Raw genomic sequence first — 12045 nt, forward strand, 5'->3', positions numbered from 1 at the left:
CATATCGTGATATGAAAAAATCTCATATCGCCCAGCTCTACTTTCTAGATGGAGGTAGAATTAACAATGGCTTTCAGAGAGGTGGGAAGCTAGATGTACGGCTTAACAAGAAAAATGCAAATCAGGAAAATTAGCAGCCGGTGCATGTTGAACTCAGAGTAGTTGTGACTTCTTGAAATTTAGATTCAGAGAAGGACAAAAACATACAAAAGAGGAAATTAAACAATGGGTCATCATTTAATGGTTGCAGCTTCACAAGATTTTATTTGTTTGTTTTTTTTAAATTTTATTTTGTTATCTGTACTCTCTTGTAGACTCAAGTATATCGGACCAGGATGTGCTGCAGGAGTACTCTTCATCCAGCCCAAAGCGCTCCAGGTCAGACCAGCCAGCAGACAAGCCCACAGTCACAAGCCTGCCCCGGTCACGCAACATATTTGCCACTGTCCTGCAGAGGAGGAACCAGGAAGCTGAGGAGGATGGTCAGGTCACACGCAGCAGGTAACACTAGCCTGATTCTAACACTGTATCTGAAAGGACTCGATGCACAGACTGAACAATGTTTATTTGCAGTGTTGTCCGACATTTTTAGTAGAGGTGGGAATCACCAAACATCCCACGATACGATATTATCACAATACTTAACGCACGATACGATATTATTGCAATTTTTTTAAATACTTTGCGATATTCAGATTCTGTACATAAAGGTAAACTTTATCAATATTCATTTATCTAATATCAAAGTCTCACACTCAGTCTTTCTCTCATTTCAGTTTTATTGTTGACAAACTGAATGGTTTGTATTACAGTCTAGTCCAACTGAACTGAAACCATCTGGTACAATTACAGCTATTCTGAACTATGCAATATGAAAACTATGCAGCCCCTTCAGCAACTGAAGAATTTGAAAGTAAATTAAAACAAAATATAATTTTACATTAAATAAAAAAGTTTTAAACTTAATTAAAATAAAACATGTTTATTGCTGCCATAAAAAACAGTTAAACACATTTGGACAGTGTCAGGATTGTTGCTCAGAAAAAGGATCAACGTGCTCTGAAGTCAGAGCAAAAACTTTTTTGTAACAAAATATCGATTTCTGCTGTCGCTGCATCGATACATTATTAGCAAACAAAATATCACAATGCTACACAGTATCGATTTTTCCCCACCCCTAATTCTTAGTACACGTAGTTTTCCTGCTGCTTCCTGCTGCCCAGCACACACCACACAGCTCTCTGGTCAGGTCGTGGAGGCATTAAGACACTGATGCTTGGTCCTGGCAGGGGCATCCTGAAGTCCAGCTAGAAATGCTATATATACACACACACACACACACACACACACACACACACACACACACGTGTGTATTGATTGCAATGTATATTCTGTTGTATTAAGAGTTGGTCTTGACTCTTTGACACAACACCAGGGCAGCACTGCTGATAACACTTGTGCAGATCTTCATCCTAACAGGTTATGAAGTCATAACCAAATGTGATAATGCTATGTCAGGAGTGTGTTTCTTTTCAGTTGCAAAATAGGATATTATTAGACTTTTGCACAAGTGAGATGTAGGCTGTGAGTTTAATCACACAGGCCAGTAGAGGGACTCGGCTGACATGGATTTTAGTTGTAGATAAATGAAGGTAGAAGCACAACATTGGACCCTTATTGAACACAGATGTGTGGCAAATAATTCCTCTCTTTGTCAGTGACAGAATCGGTAAGGTAGAGACTTGGTTCATATCAGGGTAGGCTGAAAGTTCTGTGAGATACTAAAATTCATCAGGACATGTTATTATTCAAGACAGCAAAAAGGAAGTAGGATAATAATATGATGCTGCAGCTCTTGCTTCTGATTAATGCCTCAAATTAGTGGAAAGAAAACCTATTCTGAAGCTCAGAAATAAACTATGAACTGAATAAAATATGTTCTTGACACATTCAGTGTGATGAAGGTGATACTTAATGATGTTTGAGTCATTTTGGTCCTTTTGAAATTTGAGACAAATGAAATTGGCACCCTGTCCTAAAGCTTTTAAATATTGCTTTAAACCAAGCACTGTAACTCAACCAAAAAATGCTCCAATAATATTTGTTCACCATCCCCCTCACTTTTAATGTGCAGTTATTTAAACCTGACCGTCTTCCCACGTGTAGATTCTTCAGCAGTTCCAGTTCAGCACCGAGTCGGAGCATTCAGGATTCCTCCCTGGAGGACCCCACAGCCACTCAGAAGTCCTCACCCAGCATTCAGAACTGTGAGGCTGAGAGTTCAGATGGCCCGTCTCTGGAAACCACCAAGCCATCTCCATCACCCAGTACCACCAGTTCAGCCAGTCGTGGCCTCAGCCTATTTCGCTGGTCAGACGGCCCGTCAACTGAACAATCTAGCACGCCATTGTCCACCTCAAGCTTGTCTGCGCTGCAGCAGTTCCAGTATAAAAAGGAAAGCTGTTCATCTCCACCAAAGGTCACCAGACCCTCTGGAGATTCGGTTCTACCAGAGCCCTTCTCCCAGGACAGAAAATCAGAGAAGGATGAGCTCTCAGACTCCCCTCCCTCCCAGGACAGCGCTTATTTCTCCCAGTCACAGCCCTACCTCACTTCCTACCATAAAGAGGAAGCCCCCACCTACAGCTTCTCCTCCTCCTACCAGGAGGATGCTGCTTCGGTAAGTTGGTGTAAATCTCCCCGTTTTACAAATGCTGTTTGTCCCTTGTGGTTGGGTCAGCGTCATCACAGTTTCATTTCTGTTGAGTAGTTGCATAGAAAGGTTTTTTCTGGTTTCACAACTTTGTTTTTCTGTGTCTGACTTTGTCTGCTTCCTTAGGAAAGTAATTCAAGCAAAGATTCAGAGATAGAGCACAGTCCCACACACTCAGCAGAAGCAGAGGTGAAACCTGGCATGCCGAGAACTAAGGTGAGTTTGAACCAGAATCCAGCGTTGTGCAGGCTTTGTGTTTAATCACAGCTGAATGCACTCTTAGTTTGTTCAACACCGTCCAACACAGGATTTTTCTTATGTGTCGATTGGCACGTTTGTTATAAACTGGGCGATAAAATGTTTAAATTGTTGTTTGTTGGTGACAACAAAGTGTTGATTGAAGTCGGTGAATGTTTTCACAGATGGCACAAAAGGCCAATAACAATGAGAGTCAGCCATACACACCAGTACATTAGGAGTGTGTGAGATACAAGAGAAGATGAAACAAATGTCTTACGAAATAAGACAGCCCAAAGCTAACTGCTGAGAAGACTGTTAAACACACACGTCTGAAGGATTTGTGGAGAGGTTTTGGCTATTTAAAGTCAAACACAGAGTACTACACTAAACTGCCTCATGTTTCCACAAAGGAAGTTACCACCACAAATCTGTATAATCTGAAACTGTGCCATTCTTGTACAGTTGACGGTTCATCTGCACAATGCAATGTGCGTGCTTTGCATTGTCCCATACAGCTTGTCCCGTAGTGATACCAAAGATGCAACAGCCCAAAGGTCACAGACAAATCCATTTTTTCTGGCAATCTTGTGAATGCAACAACTCGGCAAGAACCTAATGTCGGACTTTCATACCAAAGGTGCATCTGCGAAAAATCTCGATCGAGTTTGAATCCCACTGACCGTGACCTCAGGTCAAAATCAGAGGTTTTCTGAAAACGTGACTGCACTGAGACCGAGGTGACGTAGGATTTTGAAATTCGTACCATACTTACATCTACTAGGAGGGTGAGGGGCAGCACGGTTTCATTTTTTGTTCATCTGTTTGTGGGATTCCCCGAGAATTCAAATGAATCCATGCAACTAGAGCAGGGCAATATGACCAAAAATATGTATCACCATATACATTTGAAAAGTTGTGATAACGATATAACTGAGGATATGATTGACACGAGACAAAATACTTTACAACTCCTCAACTTTATTAGTGCAAAAAACCCCATCAATGTATTTCCACTGAAACAAGCAGCTGTTTTTTGCATTAAACTTATATAAACATGTAACAGTGCAAATTCCTCGCTGACAGTTTAACCAAAAGGCGTTTCAGTGGAAACTGGCCGACACATCCTCAGCATAACCATGTATAACATCCACACAACTTAAAAACAGTTATACACACACAGTACGGTAATATTATGTTGAAGCACAGTACGTATCACTCCGCGAGGCTCCGCCTACGATGCCATAACGCTCCAACAATCCATCAAGCGGTGCGGCTTCGTAGCTCAGCAAAGTCGTACTGAAACATTTGACAGATTTTCGAGCGCCGTGCACATAAAATCGTTTCGAGGTCAGTAAACACAACCAGAGTTCATACATAAGGCACACGGGATTATAAGGGGCTCTGTCGACTGTCAGAAAAATCAAAGGATTGATTTTAAGTGCGCCGTATTTTCCAAACAACACGGTAATAACGACGGCCCGCTAGCATGCGCTACCAAAAATAGTGCTTTGTTGTGTGTCTGACGGGGGAAAGCTAAACCAGTTCCACACCAGTGAAGCTGCAGCATTTCTACAAACCAGTTCTGGTTCATGGTTTCACTCAACGATCCGCTTTCGCTCTTCTCATTCTCCGCCATGCTTTTTCTGCCATGTGCGTATGAAAACAAAGGCGGTATTACCATAAAAGGTGTGATATGGCCCAACCCTACATGCAACAACAAAAAAGTGATAAGGTATCGATTTTTCTTCTAGGTTTTATTTTGTATTAATGCCTACATTATTTATTTGGACCGAGGAATTGGTCTTCCGTTTGGTTTGCATTCTTCTGTAACACCTGGAGCTTTTGACTGGTCAGTTACAGAAGGGGAAATAAGTTGCATATCACTGAGTGACATAAACGCTTGATTACAACCCAGCAGGAAGTCTGGCTCACACACATTGCATGATCTCAGCTTGTGGCATGTATATACAGCACAACTGTCCACAGAAACAATCTCACCATTAGTGGCCCTCAGTGTGGAAGGTCTTTCCTCACAGGCTGAAGATGATCATGAGAACGGTGATGGGCCAATCAAAACCTAGACTACAATGTTGTTAAGGAGCTTGTTAACCTGAAGGGAGCTGGGACCACAACACAGTTGTTGGCACACAGTGAATATCTAAACGATTCAGAGAAGGCTTGAAGGAAACTGCTGCAGTCAGATGAAACCATAATAGAGATTGACAGACCACGTGACTTTCGCACATTGCATGCCGGGTATGAGTGGCAACAACATCAGGACACTGCATCAAACACTAATATTTCTAGCACCGGTTATCATTAATTCTGCGGTTTTAATCCCTACTTGCATTTTATTTACCCCCAAAACAGTTCTGTACAAAACGACAGAGAACTCGGCAGGTCTGCACGAAGACAGACGTGACGAAAAGGCAACAAAAGGACGAGGAAAAAATAGAATAGAATAGCCTTTATTGTCATTGTACAGAGTACAACAAAATTGGAGTGCCGCTCCCTTGGTGCAAGATAAATAATAAATATAAATGTAAAATATAAAAAGTACAATAAAATAATCGCAAGTACTCAGACAATAGTAAGTACAATATATACAGGATAGCAGCAAAGGAGTGAAAGGGTCAGACCCACACGAGCACACAGTGGAGTAAGGATGTTAGTGTGCTGCACAACTTTCATCACGCACATATTTATTATTATATGGTCCTAAGCGTGAGTGCACACACTCACAACATGTTTAGTAACTTCAGATCCTGCAACAAGCCCAGGCCCAGTTTACTTTGGTGATTTGGACGATTCCATCTCACAGCTGTTGTTACAGGCCAACGCATCTATTTGTTGTTTCAGGTTGTAGTGTTACACAACATTTTCAGATCTAATAGAAAAAAAAGTGTTTTGTAATTCATTCAATTATTGTCTTTATTTTTAACTGGCATTATTGTTTCATTCTGTTATAGAATCTTACAAGAAAGAGGCAACATTGTATTTCATCGTGCTTTATTAGCTGCTTCGGTGAAAAACAAATCAACAATGAAAAACCTCCAACATACTGGAAAACAGTTATTCATCACTTGCTTGCTTCAATACTTGGGCACATATATGCAGACGTTTCGTGGCTGTTTGGATCTCGCTCTCTCTCTTAACCGATCAAATCTGGCTGTGGTAGCAGCTTTAAACCCAGGCTGATAGAGGGGCCCAGTCTGGATCGCATTCCTGCATTTTGTAGGCTGGTTTTCCTACAAAACACAACAAACATTAGCCCGCAAAGCCACCGCGAACAAAGCAGCATAGCAACGAATTCAATTCAAATCAATATGAGACTTATTTGTAACCTACATCAACAGTTATGTTGTGATAAATTACGTATTAACTACAACAGCAGACTGACCTTTGTGGGAATGCTTGGAGCAGACTAACATGTGAGCTGGAGAGTTCTGGGACGTTATATTTGGTCTTGGAATGGCTGCAATCCAGGCCATCCGTCGCCTCTTTGTTACTTCGGAAACGTGGCTTAAACAATTTCTCTTCCACAACTGAATCCGATAACAACCGATCTCTTTACCCGTCGGCTTCCCGTGGCTGTCATGCGACCGGCTATTGCAGTTAATAATACAACAGCTTCTTGACATTTTTTGTGTTTCTTTTTATCGCGGTGTGACTGTTTTCATGTGAAAGCCTGCGTGCGCTAGTACCGCTTGCCACTCGTTCCCAGAATCCTTTGCGGTTTTGCCCCTGAATGACGTCACATTTTCAATCTATTGACATCATCTCCATCTGTTGTGTTTGGAGAAAGAAAAATGCTGAGTATGGTTCAAAGAACACCATCCCTAGAGGTTGGGGCTGTTGGTCTGCTAAACAGGGTACAGAATAAGACTGGGCGATATATCGAGGTTCTAAATATATCGATATATTTTTATACGAGATATGAAATGTGACGTTTATATCATTATAGTCTATGTTACGTTATGAATATAGTTGTGGAGCCACAAGTTTGCCTCTCTTTCGTCCACTTTTGTCTCTACGCAGCGTTACTCTGCCTCACCTCCCTCCTTCACTGAACACAACTCCCCCATCGCTTCACCTGCAGGCAACGACAAGGTGGATACGGCAGCTATCAAAGGGGAGCTGCTTGGTAAAAACAAAACATCTGGAGATTACTATTTTAGCACTGGTAGCGGTAATCTCGTTAAAATGACGTTAGCGGCAAATCTCCGTTAACGGCAGTGTGCCGTATGTATGAATTCTGGTTGTGCTTACTGACCTCAAACCGATTTTGTGTTACACGGCGCGCAGAAATCTGTCCAAAAATGTTTTAGTACCACTTTGATTCAATTCAATTCAATTCAATTTTATTTATATAGCGCCAAATCACAACATAAGTCGCCTCAAGGCGCTTCATAACTTTGGTGAGCTACGAAGCCGCACCGCTTCATGGACCGTCTGAGCATTACGGCTACCGCGGTCAGGAGCCTCGTGGAGTGATCTCGGTCCTAAAATCTGTCACTTCAGGTCCCAAAGTCAAACTGTCTAAAGTCTTTCATCTTTAATAAAATGATCAGCGTTGCTGCTCTACCAGGTGTAACAATTAAGTTTAACATCCAGGCATCCATGAAAACAGAATTTATGACATTTAACAGTTAGAAGTTAGCAGGAAGTTAGCTCGCTAGCTTCCACATAAACATGATGTAGCATGTTTGACTGAGAGATTTGTGAATAAATTAAAACGTACAGCTCTGCTATCACTTCCAACATAAATGAAGACAGAAAACTAAACAGCAGTGACGTTTGTAGGGTTACTGAAGTTGGGCTAGCTGCTATATAAGGATGTGCTACGTCAGCGGTCTCCAACCTTTTTTGCGCCACGGACCGGTTTATGCCGACAATATTTTCACGGGCCGGCCGTAATACAACAAAATAAAACTAGTACCGGTACCGAAAAAAAGAAGATATATTCATAACACACATGAAAAGACCCAGGAAAACAGAGTTAACGATAAGAACGATAACAAAATCACACTGAAAACCGATTAAAAACCCTGAAAACTAAACATTTTACACCTGAGTCTCAACTCTCGCGGCCTGGTACCAAACGACTCATGGACCAGTACCGGTCCGAGGCCCGGGGGTTGGGGACCGCTGTGCTACGTGATCGCTAGCGACACAGCTACGTTAGCATAACATAAACAAAGTGAAGCTGCAGGATGAACACTAACTTCTTTCCACTGTATAAAAGTTAACGTGAGGGTTCCTGATGGTTAGAGACAAATACAGTCGCATAGCAGGATGCTGTAAACGGACCAAACTTCAGCAGGAGAACAACTGAGATAATCCATCCACAATACGAGGTTAGTCATTAACATACTGCAACAATAGAATAGAAGCAGCAGGGGGAGGATTTAACATTAATGAATCAATGGTACAGAAGTGGAGGAAGCAAGAAGAATGAGTTGAGTAAAATTTATGTTTTTTTTGCTTTATGCGCTTTATAATCTGGTGCGCCTTATGGTCCGAGAAATACACTACTTTTCTGTTACTCTAATACTGGTTGTAGTATGGTGTAGTTTTCATACATATTGAATATACACAATATTACCAAAGGTATTCACCGACCCATCCAAATCATTTAATCCAGGTGTTCCAGTTACTTCCATGGCCACAGGTGTATAAAATCAAGCACCTGTGTGTGCATACTGGATTTGTGAAAGACTGGGTCGCTCTTAGGACTTTGGGGAAATCAAACATGGCACCATGATAGGATGCCACCTGTTCAACAAGTCCAGTTGTGACATTAGTGGTGTTATTACAAAGTGAACGACTGCATCTCAGCCATGAAGTGCTAGGCCACGTAGAAACACAGAGCGGGTTTGTGGAGGCTCACAGTGCACAAAGGTGGCCAATTTCCTGCAGAGCCAATCACTACAGACCTCCAAACATGTGGCCTTCAGATTGGCTCAAGGACAGTGTATGGAGAGCTTCATGGAGTGGGTGAGAGCGCCCCAAAGGATTGATCATCAATCGGTGTCAATGTGTCTAAAGCTGATGAGTGTTATGATTTCAACAGTGGTTGATACAGTGGTGTACAGTAAATGTTTCTGGACTGCCTGCCGGTCTGACAGCTGCATCCATGCCCACACGCACAGTTTATAGATTTTATTCTACTCTTTACTATTTGTATTGATTGTATTGATCCAAGACATTACCACGGTCTTTGCTCTTACATAATGAATGAATGACTGTAAAAATGCTCAAAACTCTAACTGGGATTTCAGTGTGCATGAAAACCTGAACTGTGCAGAATAATCCTCTCCGCTCTGAGCTCGACACTGACTGATTCATTATGTCAGTCACCAGGTGTTGTCACCTGAAATGGCTCTGAACTATGTTGCAGTCCAATGACTGGTTTGCTCCAACGCTATTCTTGTTGTCATCAGTCTTTCATATTGTCTGTGAAAACATGGACAGCATGAATCTCACAGATGGGGAAACAAAAGCAGTGTTGCCATGACATGTGTAACTGCAGTTTCCTTACATATTAGGACGCCATGTTTTAAACCAAAAAGAAGCCCCTACCTCTTCACCTTTGTTTTCTGTGTCTCTTCATGCACATGGTCTGTCTCTTTCCAGGTTTCAGGTCTGCCAAAACCAAAGACCAGCAGCCAGAGTCAAACGGCAAGAGTGCAAACACTGGGTCCAGCGAGGGTCAGCGGACTGAGGAAAAGGTCTTTGAATCTGGGCAAGAAATTCCCCTCAGTGAATAACGAAAACAATCCTGGTGTCCAGGCCACCATCAGCACCCTCTGGAGGAACTTCAGCTTTAAAAAGTAATTAGGAGAAATACTTCAGTGTCAAAGTCACAACAATCATAGTCCATCACCACGGCCATCAATGGTTCTGAGTTTAAGCATGTAAAACTCAAGCTGGTAGTACTGACCTTCCAGAAAATCCACGTTAGCTTTAAAGATTCAATATATACAATTGTTATTTTATCTTTTGTACTGAGCGGTGCTTATTAACTCAAAGCCTGAAATCAGCACAGGAGCCATGATGTGAGATACACTTTAATTAGACCCACACGTGGGACAGCAGAAAGTGGACAGTGACAAGTTACAGCAGCAAAAATGAGGAAACTCAATGGAATAAGAGCAACATGCCATAAATAGCATAAAACAAATAAATCAAATAAAAAAAATGTAAGTCAGGTAAAAGTGTGAACTGGAGTTGAACCACTGCTGCAGTGAGCCAGAAACAGCCAACAAGTGTGGTTAGTGTTACAAATGAAATCCAAACAGACGCTTTTTGTCTTTGTAGACCTTTTCTGGCCTTACGGACTACTCAAAGAAAACTGTAGGCTCCTTTTAACCAAACACTGCTTTCAGTACACTTCGAGCATGTTATCTACCTCCATTGTTACCAGGTTTATCTTGTTCTGTCAAATCAAAAGTTAATTAACGAACAGTTTGTCAGAAATGATTCAGTCGCTTCAAAGCCATCCAAGGTTTTTAAGGTGTCGAGCAGCACCAGTAACTATTCCAGCTTTTCCTCCTGTTGTTACTCAGAGAATATTTCTGAGGTCACATTGTTCACATTGTTAAAAGATCCTGTCAAAAGGAAACTGGGAGCATTTGTAGCTCATAGCCTCTCAGCAACATAGACATGGTATGCCTGTGATGAGTACAGTATTATTTAATTGAAGAGCCGTAAACTCTTCTACTCTTGTGTTTTCAGAGAAGCCCAGAAGATGACTGGCTGTCAGAAAAAAGAGCCCATGTCTCCAGTTAAAGACAACGTGCTGGCCAGCTGAACGTCAGCACACGACTGCATGTTTCACTCTGTGCTGAATGCTCGGCGGAGCGAGGCTTTTAAACATACCGTGTATGTACCTGTATTTACTGTAGAGTTTTAAATAAAGAAAGCGTCTCCCTCTGTGTAGTCTGGAGTTTTCTGACATGCCTCCCCTTCTCCCCAGAAATGCATTTAGGTGATTTTTAATGTGCCTACTGAGGTTTTCTCTTCATTACAAATGTTATTAGTAACTAGGATTTATTTTTTATTTTTTTATTTATTATATGCAAACCCTTTAAATGGCCCCTATTTGAAGAGACATAATCATCTAAGGTGGAAAACAGTACCATTTGTTTAAAAACAAAAGTGGTGCGCTGACACTTGGAATGCTTTTAATGACGAGGACAAAGCTGCAGAGCAGGTTGACATTCTTCCTCATGAACTTTATCTCTAATCACAGCAATGATTACCACACACTACATGTTTGTCAAAGAAGATTCGATGGGCACATGAATTTTATTACATTAGTCATTCCAACGGTGTTGCTGCAGGGCAGAATGCCTGAGCAGATCCAGATACCACACATGCTTCGGTGGCCTCTTAACCAGCCTGACTCATTATTGCAGAAGGCCCATTGTCCTCATTGCGGAGATTAAAGTTACAGCTTAATTCTGTTTCCTTTATTGTTTGCTTTGCACCTGCAGTTGATTGCTACAACTATAAAAGGTGAACATTTTTTCTTGGTATATTAGTTCAAGACATTATTGCACAGGTGTCCAACTCCAGGCCTCGAGGGCCGGTGTCCTGCAGGTTTTAGATGTGTCCTTGATCCAACACAGCTGATTTGAATGGCTAAATGACCTCGTCAACATGTCATGAAGTTCTCCAGAGTCCTGCTAATGAACTAATCATTTGAATCGGGTGTGTTTAAACACTGATATCTAAAACTTGCAGGACACCGGCCCTCGAGGCCTGGAGTTGGACACCCCTGATGTATGCCAACCAGAGAACTGAGCTTTTGCTGTTGAAACAGGTTTATGTTCATTCAGTTACAAAAATTGAATTATCTGTTACAGAAAATCAAGTTAAACTATAGTTAAAAGGACTTCTTCTCTTCCAACCAAATCAGAGAACACTGCTCTGTGAGACTTGAGTCTGACATGCCTGTGATAGCCCCAAGGCTGCAGTGCAGGGATGGGCAACTCCAGGCCTCAAGGGCCGGTGACCTGCAGGTTTTGGATCTCACCTAGAGCTGGGTGAAATGGCCTAAAATCCATATCGTGGTATAATTTGAAGCA

The 12045-nt window shown here is 41.8% G+C and overlaps 1 protein-coding gene across 1 annotated transcript in view; it reads left to right on the forward strand.

Annotated features, from left to right (window-relative positions):
• exo1 (exonuclease 1) overlaps positions 1–10894 on the forward strand; it is a 19617-nt gene extending 8723 nt beyond the window's left edge. The window contains exons 10-14 of the mRNA XM_005747428.1: positions 315–501; positions 2167–2680; positions 2840–2929; positions 9590–9786; positions 10691–10894. Of these exons, the coding sequence (XP_005747485.1) occupies positions 315–501; positions 2167–2680; positions 2840–2929; positions 9590–9786; positions 10691–10766 (1064 nt within the window). The 3' untranslated portion in view covers positions 10767–10894. The remainder of the gene's footprint in view (positions 1–314; positions 502–2166; positions 2681–2839; positions 2930–9589; positions 9787–10690) is intronic.
• The last annotated feature ends 1151 nt before the right edge of the window (positions 10895–12045 follow it).

The sequence above is a fragment of the Pundamilia nyererei genome, unplaced genomic scaffold, assembly GCF_000239375.1.
Source record: "Pundamilia nyererei isolate P.nyererei 1_Seehausen unplaced genomic scaffold, PunNye1.0 scaffold00197, whole genome shotgun sequence".
NCBI lineage: Eukaryota > Metazoa > Chordata > Actinopteri > Cichliformes > Cichlidae > Pundamilia > Pundamilia nyererei.